Here is a 14,070-nt window from a genome sequence, read left to right as displayed (position 1 = left end):
GATTCGGGGGCAGGTAGGTGGTGAAGGTAGGAAGCAAGGCAGGTGGCAGGCAGGCGGTTGAAAGAATCAGCAGGGCGGTGAGATTTCGGGAACTAACCGCTTTAGGGGGGTGGCAGAATTCAAAAGAAGGTCTTGGGGGAGGTCAAAATAAGGTTTGCAGGCAGGTTAATCTAAAAACCTTAATAAAAACCTTAATTCCTAATATTTTCTAATAAAAACTAGATTATTAGAGAGCTAAAATTCTAAATTTTAATAATAAGTTTTAAAAAACCATAATTTTATAGTATAGGGGTTAAAATTCAAGATTAAAAGACTAAATAAAGTTTTAATAGGGTAAGCCTTGGCAGGTAGATAGTCTATTCCTTATATAGCCACCCTAGTGCCTAAGGCAGGTGTTAAATAGTTAGGTTAATGTCTAAGGCATAAATTAGTGCCTAAAAATTTAGGTAGAGATCTAATTTTAGTATTTTTAGAGGTAGGTTTCTAGGGGTTAAAGAGTCACTATCTATAGTAGTTAGGATAGCTAATCTTAGTATTTTATAACTAGTTAAAAATTTTAAATTTTAAAATTAAGCAAGATATTCAAGTTTAAAATTTAGATTTCTTAATAAACTATAATATATCTAGGATTTTTATTAAATTTATTATATTTTTAAGATTATTTAGTAAATAATCAATAGGGGCCGCCGTATCCGGGAACGGCCACGCCCAACCCAGAAATGCCGTCCCTCACCGCCCGATCCCGCGCCGCTATAAAGCCCGCGACCTGCCCGCCCTCGTAACGGTATCGTTCGGTTTCCTTTCTCCCCAATCTTACGCCGGCCTCAATTTCCCTCGCTGCCATCCCCAGCGACACAGCCCTCGCTTGGGGCGTTTTGGAAGATTGATTGCGCACCCACTTGTTAGACGGAATTTCCCAGTTTGCCTCCGGTGTTATTTCCCTTCCCTCCTTGTTTGTCGACCCCGTCCAGTGTGGCCTCGAATCCATTTGCCCGGTTTCTGACTGGTTATCAGGGTGAGAATGTCACAAGCCCAAGCGTCCCTTCACCGGCCAGACACCCAGCCCGACACCCGATATCCGTCCATTTGGTTGCCATTGTCTGCCTGCTCTAATGCCCATGGAATGGCCGTTTTGCCGAACTCTTGGCTGGAGAGGTCTCGCCTGGATCGCGATGGCATCCTGTCCTGTTCGGCCGGACTCGCCGGGATGTCTGTTGTGGTGGGGATAAATTGACATTCCTGTTTCGGCCAGTTATGCGTCCGGCGCCCCGTGCTGAACCATGATGTGATTGGGTTTGACTCGGGTGGGCTTGGTTTCAAAATGGAAGGGGGAAGACCACTAGTCCGCCGGGGAGTCATTCTAGGTAGGTTTCTCGGCTCTGGGATGGTCTTGCGGCCTCCACGGACTCCTGTGAGTTGATTTTCTGCGAGCTCCGTAGCGAGCTCCGCGTTTCTTTAACCATTTTGGGCGGATTGGAGGCACTCAAATCTTCGAGCACTTTCCCCATTCGGTGAAACCCGCGAAAAGGCCCTGTTGTTCGAGTCGATTCCCGTCCGGGCATTGGTGCAGCATCCCCCACGCGCGGCTGGTCACTTTCAGCTCGCCCGGCCGAGCGATTCAGCTTGCGAAGGGCAAGTGCCTTTTTTCCGGCATAACTCCTTCTCAGTGGAGCATCCCGTCCGTGTGATGACGGCCAGTAACCTGGAAGTGATCACGCGGACGGGAATCATGCTTTGGGATGCAGCATGGAGCTGACTAGGTGTTGCCTAGTCGGGCCTTTTTTAGCTCTGGGCAGGCAATTGCAACAATCAGTTCCTCCTGGGCAGTCTCCACCGACGATTCCCTGTTTCTAGTCTGCCCGGCTGAATTAGACTTGGGTGTACAGCAGCGCCTATCGGAGCTGGTGGTTTTGGGCAGATCGGCTACTAAGTTCGCTTCGGGGCAGTCAGAGAAACCTGCAGGCGGCAGTTTTTGCCAGACTCTCAGGAGTCCAAGCCTCGATCACCTAGGTAGCATCCTCCTCTTCTTCCGTCCCGGGATATCTAGGAATGCAAGTGGGCCAGGAGGCCCTGCAACTCCGCCGCAGTCTTGTGGTGACGACTCCCATTTCGGACTTGCCGACGGAGTTCTCGGCACTAGCCACGCTGGCGTGGAACAGCGCAGATGGTACGAGCTGCATCTCATTTGAATTAGGAGGGGGAGGGAATGTCCGTGGATGTTATTGTCTCGCAGATCCTGGATTTCACTATATAAAAGGTCATTCTCGAGGAGTCCGTCCATAATGGCCACCGACCCCAAGCTGACCCTGTTACTCACCTGTCTACGTCTCTGGCGGCGACCGAAGATGAGCACCTTTCTTTTCTACAACCCAAATTCAAACCCTTCTCGTTACTCCCAAAAGGCGCGTTTCAGCAAACGGCAGTCTGTCTTGCTTGGCACAGAACGTTCTGCAGTGAAAACCGAGCACTCTCCTCCAATAAATTGCGCGCCCACTTCTTCCGTTTATCCTGCCCAGGCCAGCATTCGCAATGACTATGACTTGCAACTTGCGGAACCCGGTATGTTAAAATAGAATCTTGTTAGTCTTAAGTATTTACCAATATTCGATGTTACAGCCCATTCCTTGGCCACCGCTAAAAATACCCGACCGCCAAATGAAGATAACGGCACTTTCAGCAAACATGATACAAGTGATGTTGAATCGCTGCATAGCCTTTTTTGGGAGTCTAACCCGGGTGCCAGTACCAGATCTTCAGAAGTTGGTGAATTAATTTCATCTATATCCCACAAAAATACACAGTCTCCCTCTGTTGGTGGTGGACTAGCGCCTGTAAAGACATATGCATGCATAACCCAAACCGCTTCCGGTCTTGGTGGGCAGGCGCCTGTTCGTGACTCCGACCAACCTTCAGAGGTCTCTGCACTGGGGCCGGACTTGGCCGCGTCCTGTTTGAATCTTTCTCCTTCACCGGTACTGCGTGCCCATGATTTTGCTATCTCGGATAACCACGCTACTGGCCACGAATCCGAGCTCATCCCCCTACTGCGGACTGATGACCCAACGAATCTCGCCGAATCAGCGGTCCTTTGGGACAGGGGTGAAGAGTGTACAAGTTTGAACGACGGTCAGACGCGAATGGACGCTGATGAAGGAACTAGCAATGGCAAGTGCATTGTTAGGTCTGCTTCACAATTTGCCCAGCACTCTGGAATCAGCAGTTTGGGATTGGTGGAAAGTTCAGGCTTTGGCTCCCCTCAGTACTCAAATGACCATGATAGTCCTGTTGAAAATGCCAATGGTTTCATACGTGATCTCGACACCTGCCCTATCACCCTTGCAGAGGAGACTTCTGTTTGCGACCTCAATAATACCACTACAACGCCATCACAGCTGCTTGTGGGTAAGGAGAGGGAAGGCAGTGTTCCAAATATCGCAGAGGTCATATCTGAGTCAAATCGGGAGTCGCCCACTATTCTTGCGGGGCCATGCTCTGATACAGGTATGCAAGGGCATGCCAGTGCGGAGCCAACCACTCGTCGAGAGCCAACCCTCGATCCCTCTATAGTTCTTAAAGATGGGTCTGTCGCCTCCGACAAGTCAGCACCCGCGCGCTCTTCAGCACGAAGTTCCACCTATCGAAATCGCCGGAAGACGTTTGCCGAATTTTCGCATGTCGAGATCCCAAGCCGCCCTGTAGCAGAAGTCAGCCGGCCTTCGGTCGCAACTACGCCTCATGATCGACGTGACTGGAGTTGCCACCCTTCGTTAACCAGCGGGCCGTGGCGCTTGGATGGGACAACTCTGTCAATTGACCTTCGGGATGCAGAACGGGTTCCAATCTTTATTGGATATTCCAGTCTTCGTGTTTGCAATGGGCAACTTACGCAATCCCTTACATTCTTCCAAGGACCTGCCGATAGCCCACCAGTTAATAAATCTGCAGGGAAGCCGAGCCCTACTGTCTCTGCTCGTGGACCCCTCTCACTTGAACAAAAACAACGGCTTGTGAAGTTAAAGCACGAAGGATATACTTGGGATCAGATTGTGACTAAATTTCCTGGCAGGAAAAAACGTAACCTCCAGGCGATGTACTCTAGAAGCCTGAAAGATTTTCGCTGCTCGGGCTCTCTGCATGATCACCGCTCCAGAACTCCATTCTCGGCACCCCGGTCATCCTCGAATGATCGTACTCTCGCGGAAATAGCAGGCAATGCCCGCATTAAAGCGCGACGGATGAACCAGGTGATGAAGGTGTCATACAATCTGCGGCCAAGAGGAAGTCGGTGAATGATTATGTTGCTTATATCTGTACTATCTGAAGGTAACCTAGGTCATAGCTCAAAATATCTTGATTCCTCTATCTTGCTCACATCCATTACTAGCCTGACGTTTCATGTGAGCCGAGTCAAAGGAGGCCAATGTGCCTTATATTTAAGGATGAGGTTTGCTTGCTTGACTTCTTTCTGCACTGAGACAGCTCCAAACGGCCCAAGAAAGTTCACCCCAGAGCCACATAGCAAATGAGAGTATTGGTACTTTGCCGTGCGTGAGAAGGATCCTACCCATGCCCAGTAATTGGCGACTGGAAGTGTGCCTGCCCATCAATGTGATTGCTGCACTCGGCTGCATTGGTTCGTGGACCGGACCAGAGTGCCAAACCGCTTTCAGACAAACCCCAAGTTCATTGACCCAACACAGCCTCAAGGCGTCCCCCCCCCAAATGCCATGGGTTCTTTTACTCAAATAGTTGCTAGATGCCGCTCGTTGGCGACATGCCCCTTCTACAATTTGCAAATCGCCCACTTTGCATACTCCCGTTGTCACCGTCTGAGCCATCACCATGTCTAGCGACTCGAACTCTACCGGACATAATAAGGAATATTACCCGCATGAAGAGCATATTTTGATTTATTTCAAGAGTTGGGATCTCTCTTGGATTCAAATCGCGGAAGAGTTTAACTCGCGAGTGGATATCAACCGACAGCGGACACCTGCAGCTTTAGAGAGCAAATGGCGACAGTTAAAGCGATATTTTTCTCTCCTGTCTCATACATCCGCAGTCTATCCCACTGAAGAGGCAGTGCCTTCTCTGAACATGGTGTGGCCGCCAAGTGAGTACATAAACTTGGCCGATCCACCGCTATCTGTATGCAATCACTCTTGAGCTAAACTTATTTTGCTTATCAAGGCTGATTGGTTAGACTCTCCGAATTCAGTACTATAGTAATCAACATCCTTTAGTTGATGTCTTGATGAGAGGCCTGGATGATGCTGTCCTTGTTGCAGTGCTGCTTGGTTTCGGTCAAGTCGATTTAGCCGTCATTGCTTCAGAGACCCATCGTATTTATGGAAAATACAAGCTGCTAAGTTTTGAGCATTTTAGTGGTGATGATCCCATAATACAACACTCCAATGGTGTTGGAGAGACATTTGATGACTTCAGAGCTCGAATTGGTGGCAGTATCTTTAAGCATTATCACCGAGAATCCCTCAGAACATACAGCACACAGACAAATATTCCCTCCTCGCAGATCAGGAATGTGTGGGCTTGGTTTGCTAGTAGAATTGGATACTTACGCAGCAGGCTTGGAACCTGTGTTACAAATGTTTGGAGAGCCTTGCCATCCTTTTGAGGAACTTACTAACCCTTGACAGTTCTCTTTAAGAGGGATCTTTGCTCCTGCTGCCCTACCGGCCCTGAAGTGTCTATTATTGCTCGCCGAAGTGTCATCTGACACTTCTGTTCTCGAAGCTACGTCTCCCACGCTCATCGATAGAAGGCTATCGGCGTACGATAAACGCGTTGACGATATCATTTCTGCTATTGCGATGGAAATGGGCCAAGATTCTCTTGCCAAGCTGGCTGTTACTACGTGGATCTTCGACACCTCGCAGTTTCCAGCCGTGTCCGCCTCACTGTTCAGGTTCCTTTCAGATTTGACAGAGAACGCGATACCTATACCATTAATAATTTATCGTCATTGCCGCGAGGTGCAAAACAAGCCATACAATAGTCAAGATCCAAGGAGGCACATAGATTTCTTGATAGGACTACGTGGTAAGTGGAAATAAGCATTTGGATTACAGATGTGCATGAATTAATTAGCATTTAAGTAAACATTCTGGCTATAGTTCAAAGCCATGACCTCTCCAGTGTTGTATAGGAGCATAAAGATGTCGAGAATTCTCAGCAGGACAAGCTTTGACTTTCAGGACTTCTTAGTGTAAGAGATTGGAATTTCCAGACTCCAGGTCATCCTTAATATCTGGGATGGCTTCCTCTCGTTGTTGGACCCTGGTCAAGCAGAGTCGAAGTGTCGAGCCTGAAGCGGGGCCGCTTTAGAGGGGAAAAGAATGATTGGGTTAATTAACCCTTCCAGCTCAGATCTCCAACAAACCCTTCAGACCAAATCGGTCGTGGGCCTATCGAATCCTAGTTATCCCGATACCAGGAACACTTATCCCAGGAACAAGTAGATCCAAGGAGCGCATATCCTATGACGAGGCCATCCCAAGATCATGCCATTTCCAAGACAAGGTGTCTCAGCAACGTCTGTCCCTTGGCAGCGGGAGACACTAAAGCGCTGGACCGCTGAAGCGGGGGATCAGCTGTAAACCAATCATAGTTACGTAGCCAGTCGGCTGAAGGCGCTAGTACTTCAGCGCCCGCAGTCATCAATTTGCATTCAGACTCGTGGCCAATAAGATCGTGGGGAAATTTAACCTGTTGCAACGCCGCTTCTCAGACGACGCAATTACCTAAACCCATGAGCAGTCGTGGGGTGCAAGCCCGGCCAAAAAAATGCCTCTCAAGGCATCGTATAGTACCGCGATTTTTCTTCAAAACCATCTTTCCAACCCCGTTAGACATATGCAGTGGTGTGAACAGCATTTAAAGTGTACCGCCTTTGAAGAAGCCATGACATCATGGAACACGTCATGAATTTTTTTTCGTCGCAAAAATGTGGAGGTGCAATATCTTTTCTTGTTCTCCAGAGTGCATGGCTCCCTTGATAACGATAGAACTGTCCTCTCTGGACCGTCCGCACTGCTCTTCTTGAGAGCTGCCGAAGTTTCCCAGCCTGTCTGGTGCATTGGAACTCTTGCTTGAGCATTGTACGACTTTGCGAATAACTGGGGATAGCGCGCCTCTAGAGTTACTGTCTTGATCTACCGTGAAGCTTCAACAGCTGATTCTAGGGCACGTAAACATCTCATATACAGTGTGGCGGGAGTTCCTGGAAACTAACCGGGAAATGATCATCTTGATTGGATTTTATGATACGCACCTGATTATGGGTTTGGCCGAGATCCAGGAACTTTCTCCTAAACTGCTTCCCGCTGTGCTCCCTGGCTTTGTATTCACGATAAAAAGGTTGACGGATTACTGGAAGATGCCATATTGGGAAACAGGTTGGGTAATTCTGCTAGGATCTTGAGCAGGCCCTGTATGTACAAGGGCGGCCGTGAAATTGTCCTAAACAAACTTCTTGGAACTTCTGACCTCTTGAACGATAGTATTTAATATTAGCGATCTGATTGCCTCAAGACTTCGCCGAAACGTGAGTATACGTCCTTGTAATTATTGATCATGTGTACCCCAGAGGCTTCCATTATAGTTTTCTTTTATGTGACAAAATTCCCTGCTAGCTGACACATGCACTAGGCTTCCACTACGAAAGGGAGGAATCGAGAGTGGACACAGAGCTTGCCTCCGATTATCGCAAAGATCGTTTCAATGAACAGCCGCTCAAATGCAACCAGGAAATGGATCCTAAGCCCACCTCAGCGCGAGAGCCAACACTACCCTCATTTATCCTTCATACTTTCCCTATCACGCTCAGCACTCCATTATTACGACAGTGCAACGCGTGTTAGAGCAATTCTGCTTCGATTTTTGCACAAAAGTGGCTTCCTATGGACATCGAAGAGCACAGCTGGGACTGCGCCGAGACAGTCGAGCTTACAAAATGGACAAGGCTGAAGAAACGGAGTTCAAACCTGCCTTGCGGTAGTTTACTATTGAACGGCCCAGAGCTTAGCACCGCATTATCGGCCGTTCCGTAAAATCCGCCACACTGCTGTCCATAGCTTATTGACTACTGCCCGAGGAATAGATACGCTTGTGCTTTCTGCTATGCGTATGACTGGGATCTTACAGGATAAGTAAAATCGAAACAATGGAGCTTCAGAAAAAAGCACTCGATAGTTCCCTTGTGGAAGATATACAGTTACAGAAGGAGCAGCTGGATCAGAAAGAAGAGGCTCTTAGGAAGAGAGCTGTGAACAATGACCAAGATATGAAAGCATTGATGGGCCTTTTGGTAGAAGAAACTGTAGAGAAGGTGTTCAGTCATGACTACAAGGCTCAATGGGAAGCCGAGATGACGGATTTTGCTACTTCTGACGAATGCGATGATAGTTCAAGCTAGTTCATGACGGAAAAATTTAACGTGACGAGAAGAATCGGTCCACTGAGAAGATTGAGCCATTAGGAAGAGAGTTCCTCTGTTCTGCTGAGAAGGAACAGAACCTTCACCATTGGGAAAGGCCTATATGATATACCTTTGCTTACGCTTATTAAGAACGTAGATTCGTATATATTGATATGTCCCAATAGTCTCTATATCAGTCGTAATTTAGTATTAATAGTATCTTGGTATCGTCCCTTCCTCTTGTTCCTTTTCTTTTCTACTTGTCGTGAACTGAGGTATTACAGTATCTTAATGTTAGCCTCAACAACTATATTCCTTTTACTGTTAGGGTTAGAAACTAAACAATAGTATAACAAATATGTCGCAATATCCTATCACATAGCTCATCATAATCATGTCATATTCTCAAGGCTTGTATTGTCAATGCAGCCTTTATAGCCTCATCCGTTAACCCCCCCCCCAGTAACTTCCACATCTTTAAGACAGCCTATTCTGATCTTTAGAATCTGAAGTGTCTTCTTCCTCAGGATTAGGCCTTCTGCCAAGAGGACTGTCTACAAATTCTGCTCTTGAATATTTATCATGAAAACCTTCGTTCGCATCATTGTTGGCATTGCTTGTGTTAGGGATCGGTGCGTAGGGATGCGAGATACTTTCGCGAACAGGGTGAGAGATGCCAGTTTGGATAGCGCCATCATCAGTCGTTCCATGTGCTGCAGAGAGAGCGAAATCACCAGAGTCAAAGTAGACCCGCTTCTATCTTTTATTAGCTACAATTCAGTGGTACTAAAGGTAAGAAGTAAGTACTTTAGCCTGCTGTCCAAGCATCCCTCCGGAAGGCACCCTTCCGTAGATGCTGAGTATATGCTTGTCACGCTCAGAGAGCAGCTAAGAAGAGCTGAGTATATACTATTAGTGGTAGGGATAAATAGACTTACATGAGCAGGAGCTTCCTTGTCCTTTTTTGCATCCATTTCTAGGTATTCTGTAATCCCTGCCTAATATGACGCGAGAATAATCAAGTTGGGGCAAACATAAAGCTGCTTGGGCCCTGGCTGATATCACGACTCAGTTATTAAAGGGATGACGTCATGATTAGGTAGTAACTAAGTCTGTGGCGCTTGCCAAGCCAAGAAGGCTGTTATCTAATTGGTAGGGAACCACCATCAATGATCTTATCCAGGTCTTTATGAGAGAATGAGGGCTCAACATCATGTAAATGAAGGAGCTTATCCCGCAGGTTCTGGAAGCGCTCTGCTGTTTTTGGTGTACTACCAACTGATAAGATATCATGACTACTAGGCGTCGAGGGGGTTGCTGGACGTGTTGGCTCGGTAATTTGGTCAAGAACAACAGCTGGATTAAATGGTGATATCCTTGTATCCCTGAAGCCATGCCTGATAGTCGTTTTCTTAAGAGTTTTGGTGCGTATCAAGGAGAGAGCATGCAGGAATTCAACTTTGTTGAAGCGGTCACATCCTGAATATGTTGCCTCTAGTACAGCTTCAGAATGCCAGCGTTTCATTGCATGAAATACCCCAACATCAAGAGGCTGCAGGGAGTGGCTTGAATGAGGTGGAAGAAAGAATAGAATAATGCCATGGTTCTCGCAGAATTCAACGAATTCCTCCTTGCAATGAGACTCGAAGCCGTCACCGATAAGTAGTGTATATTTGCCTTTCCGCTTGTTCTTGTGTCACGCCAGAAGTTCTGTATCTATTGAAAACCTAGCTTATCAGTTATAAAGCCGTTTTCTGAGGTAGCGATATAGTGTTAACCTTCAATTTTAGTGTTGTCAAACCATCCTTGAAGGATATTATTGCCCCGTACAATAATAAGTGGAGGAGCGCTCCAACCACCTGTCGATACTGCCTCCACCACTGTAATAGATTCTCGCTCTGCTGAGATGCCAATATAAGGGCTATCCCCAGGAAGATCTCGAGTAATTACCCATTGATCCCTGCCCATCCCAATGCGGAAGCTGGTCTCGTCAAAGTTCCATATATCATCCTCCCCAATACCATTCACTTCAATAACCTTTCTTAGAGATTCAAACCAGCTATGATATTTGCTTTATCCTGAGCCCGCTTCCGATCAATCTCAATAGCTCGAAAACGCCGTTTTTGATACTTAGGATGGCGCTTAAGCCAGCGTTGAAGCCAATGTTCTCCAACAACTGGTGGTGAAGTTGCTGGATCAGTATGGGATCTTTTTAGGATGACATTGGCCGCATTCACAATCATTCGGGGTAATGGCCGTATAAGATATCCTTCTAGAGTATCTAGATATCTGCAGAGAGCTTTATCTTCTTTTAGATTCAGCTTTAAATTGGTGGGTGGCCGCTGAATAAGAGACGCTCTGCCCTTCCATCGCACGTCAAGAGTTCATATTCAGCTATTCTCGCGCGGTTTTGGAGACATTCGGTTTTTTTTTTTTTTTTTTTTTTTTTTTTTTTTTTAAATGCATTTATGGCAGTAAGAATTCTATCTTCGACTTCCTGATTGAATTTGGCCATGTTGTGGTGGAATAATAACGCGTTGAAATTAGGGATGTGATTTTTTAAAAAAGTTGGCCGTTTGGCTAGCGCGATCGCAGGTTTCCGCAGGGGTCGGTTAATATGGAAGGCAGTTTCGGGGGGCTCAGTATTGTCTGCTGTTCTCCATATTTTATTATCTGGACTTTGCATTCCTACATTTCGCCACGAGGATTTGCGGGACATGGTAAAAAGTCGTCACTGCTCAACTTGATCTCTTATCGGGATATTTTATTTAAACACATGGGTACCTGTGCTGGAGGAACGCAAAATAGAAGCTCGACTTACGACTCGCTGTCATCCTGGTAATGAACGCGCACAGCCTTGCTTGATAGATTCGACAAAAGAGGGTTTATACCTAATAATCAATGTTTTCTATACTGCCCGGTGAGCACGTTCTTTTAAGGTCACAATTATTGGAACGTCTACTGCTAGGTACTCCGTTATTCGGATTTACATCCTATTTCTTATACTTTCATCTGCCAACTTATCTGGAACGCATACCTCCCATCCAAGCTTCGTCATCCTCGAGCGCCAATCAAGTCTCAGTTAATGCCATGGTTTCGGGTAAGTGGGACGTTTTTCGTTTCTGGAATGATTCGGTAAATCCGGGTTCCGGGGAGTGGATCAGTCTCGTGGATTACGTCACGGCTTACTGCAAGTTAACAGCAGCCTCAGGCTTGAAAGTATCTGATAATGGCCACCTGTCGCCACCCGGTATGGAAGCTCCTTGACAACCAGTTGAAAGAACCGGGTAACCAGTTCGTTCGACACTAATTCTTGCTTGCTATAAACCCCTGATTCCTAAACAGTAACCTGAAACATCAAAGCCACCGTCACCGAAACCCGGATAAAGACAAGGAGCCATGGGACAAAATTGCCGCCTATATCTGAGGCAATGCGTTGGATGTCGCAGGAAGGATCACTAAACATGCGTAACAGTTAGTGACGATGAACCCTTGAAAGTAGTGGAATTGGTACATACCCTTATTCCTTAGGATGAGTACCGCACTGACTGAAGGAAACAGGCGAATTTAAGTACCAAGCATAAAAATGTCCTGCGATCGTCACCCTACCCTGCAAAATAAAAAAACCACATATGCAGAGTATACAGCCGCCTATTGCTCAGTTGATTCTATTCGAACTTTTGCTGGTGCAAGTAGCGGAATAGCCTCCAGCATAGTGACATGTCCGTTGGATGTTGTCAGGACAAATCTTCAAGCTCAAGGCGCTTTTCAACATAAATCAGTTTCCTCCTGCGTACCTTTCACAAGTCGAGGTTTCATCGGCGTTGTCCGTGAAGTGTGGCTTGAAAAAGGACCAAAAGGGATGTACCAGGGACTGGGTCCAACCATTCTGGCGTACTTTCCTAGATGGGCTATTTTTTTTGGGACTTATCACAGAAGCAATGAGGTATACCGTGTGCATCTTGGTTAGTCCGTCCAACCTAGTTGGCTAAGACCACAGTCTCACTGATGAACAAACACTGAGCACAGATCTTAAGAGCCATTGGGTAGCCTCCCTTATGTCATCACTGACAGCAGGCACTCTTTCCATCGTTGCTACCAACCCGATCCAAGTCATCAAAATCCGACTCATGTCGCAGAACAGCATGTCGAATCGACTAAGCGTGTTACCGAAATGGCAATATAATTCCGCTTTTGACGCAGCCCGGCAAATATATCACAATGAAGGAATTTCAGCATTCTATTCCGGTCTAACACCGGGCCTACTCGGCATACTGCATCTTGCGATCCAATTTCCCCTTTATGAGAAGTTGAAGATGGAGCTCACGGGGTCCGGCCTAGGGGAGCAGAGTAGAAAGTCTCGGAATCATATTTCAGGGGTTTTAGCGGCAGGTGCTCTCAGCAAAATGGTCTCCACTTCTCTGACGTACCCTCACGAACTCATCCGAACAAGGCTTCAGACACAACAAATTCTGAAATGTACTGTATCAAAATCCCGGAGGTATAGTGGCATAATAAAAACTGGTCACAGTATTTGGGTAGAGGAGGGGTGGCAAGCTTTCTATGCAGGATTGGGCACTAGCTTGATACGAGCTGTACCCGCCTCGATGACCACTATGTTAGTCTATGAGAGCATGCTCAGTCTATTGATTGGACTTAAGTCTGAGGGTGAGAGAAAGTTGGGGTCGTGAAGTTGTCTGTTAATAAACTTGAAAATAGAGGCGGCGCTGGCCCCTGTTTTGCCATTCTTTCAACGGCATTCTTAACATCCTTTTGAGAGGCAAATCAATATCTCCCTTTTGCCAAACGCAGATGCGGATAACGGATGCTCCTCACGGGTCATTGCTCAACTCTTTGAGGACGGAGCACGACCGTCACTTTCGTTTTAATTCTATAAAGCCTTTGAGGACCATGACACTCACTTGTTGTAATCGGGTGACCCATGAATTACGATCTACCACCTTACGCCTTTGCTCTGCCCCTCTGATTTTGTAGGTGTTCAGACCACAAGTCTGTGTCTGATTCAGGCTTAGAACCCCGGCCAGATCGGTCGTGTGGCTTGCGGCGTAGGAGATAGCCTATCCAGATCCTGACATATACTTGTTTCTAGGATGTCCTCGTCCCTGGAATGCACTTGTTCCTGGGATGGTCTTGTTCCTATCTCCGAGACTTGATTGTTGGCCTTCCTGAGGCCGAAGCTCTGTCTGGCAGGTGCTGAAGCGCTGAAATGGGGCGTCAGGTGCCATCCAATAGAGATGCGTAATATGAAACCAGTGCCTCTGCTCCGCTCCCTCCGACCTTGTAGGTGGTCAGACCACAAGCCTATGTCTGATTCAGACTTAGAAACCCGGTCAGATCTCCTTCACGGGCTTTCGGCCAGATCGGTCGTGTATCTTATAGATATCTATTTTAATCCTGAGACATGTCGCGATTTGGAGAGAAATTTTAAAAATTCCCTCTGAGCTGAGGGTGGTCAAGGAGGGGTAAAGAGGGGTGTCGGGCGGAAATATTCGATTATTGCCTCATGTGACAATCATCCAGGTTGCAGCTCGCTAAGCCTCGAATTTTCGGTCGCGCCCCACGAAAATGATTAGTAAGTGGCTTGGCGCTCATGTGACCCACAATCTGGCTTC

The 14,070-nt window shown here is 46.9% G+C and overlaps 5 protein-coding genes across 5 annotated transcripts; 4 read left to right on the top strand and 1 right to left on the bottom strand.

The window, feature by feature from the left end:
• The first annotated feature begins 1,788 nt into the window (after positions 1-1,788).
• On the top strand, positions 1,789-4,455 carry BJX67DRAFT_33571 (uncharacterized protein). Its single transcript, XM_071027586.1, has 3 exons — positions 1,789-2,559; positions 2,617-4,323; positions 4,385-4,455. Exons 1-2 carry the CDS (start codon positions 2,217-2,219, stop codon positions 4,287-4,289), a joined length of 2,016 nt encoding a protein of 671 aa, XP_070880355.1. The 5' UTR covers positions 1,789-2,216; the 3' UTR covers positions 4,290-4,323; positions 4,385-4,455.
• A 212-nt stretch (positions 4,456-4,667) lies between these two features.
• Positions 4,668-6,193, top strand: BJX67DRAFT_368786 (uncharacterized protein). Its single transcript, XM_071030674.1, has 4 exons — positions 4,668-5,148; positions 5,204-5,608; positions 5,658-6,060; positions 6,117-6,193. Exons 1-4 carry the CDS (start codon positions 4,843-4,845, stop codon positions 6,164-6,166), a joined length of 1,164 nt encoding a protein of 387 aa, XP_070880354.1. The 5' UTR covers positions 4,668-4,842; the 3' UTR covers positions 6,167-6,193.
• A 2,699-nt stretch (positions 6,194-8,892) lies between these two features.
• Positions 8,893-9,456, bottom strand: BJX67DRAFT_368782 (uncharacterized protein). Its single transcript, XM_071030673.1, has 3 exons — positions 9,376-9,456; positions 9,245-9,325; positions 8,893-9,193 (listed from the first exon to the last, which is right to left on the bottom strand). Exons 1-3 carry the CDS (start codon positions 9,409-9,411, stop codon positions 8,915-8,917), a joined length of 396 nt encoding a protein of 131 aa, XP_070880353.1. The 5' UTR covers positions 9,412-9,456; the 3' UTR covers positions 8,893-8,914.
• A 1,661-nt stretch (positions 9,457-11,117) lies between these two features.
• BJX67DRAFT_33539 (uncharacterized protein) lies at positions 11,118-12,258 on the top strand. Its single transcript, XM_071027583.1, has 3 exons — positions 11,118-11,687; positions 11,801-11,911; positions 11,999-12,258. The coding sequence occupies exons 1-3, from the start codon at positions 11,339-11,341 to the stop codon at positions 12,019-12,021; spliced, it is 483 nt and encodes a 160-aa protein (XP_070880352.1). The 5' UTR covers positions 11,118-11,338; the 3' UTR covers positions 12,022-12,258.
• BJX67DRAFT_33511 (mitochondrial carrier domain-containing protein) lies at positions 11,839-13,410 on the top strand. Its single transcript, XM_071027578.1, has 3 exons — positions 11,839-11,947; positions 11,999-12,402; positions 12,467-13,410. Exons 2-3 carry the CDS (start codon positions 12,024-12,026, stop codon positions 13,126-13,128), a joined length of 1,041 nt encoding a protein of 346 aa, XP_070880351.1. The 5' UTR covers positions 11,839-11,947; positions 11,999-12,023; the 3' UTR covers positions 13,129-13,410.
• Positions 13,411-14,070: the final 660 nt, after the last annotated feature.

Source organism: Aspergillus lucknowensis (assembly GCF_044049455.1).
Source record: "Aspergillus lucknowensis strain CBS 449.75 chromosome Unknown BJX67scaffold_119, whole genome shotgun sequence".
NCBI lineage: Eukaryota > Fungi > Ascomycota > Eurotiomycetes > Eurotiales > Aspergillaceae > Aspergillus > Aspergillus lucknowensis.
The sequence above is the reverse complement of the archived record's forward strand: the minus strand, read 5'-3'. Positions and strand labels throughout refer to the sequence as shown.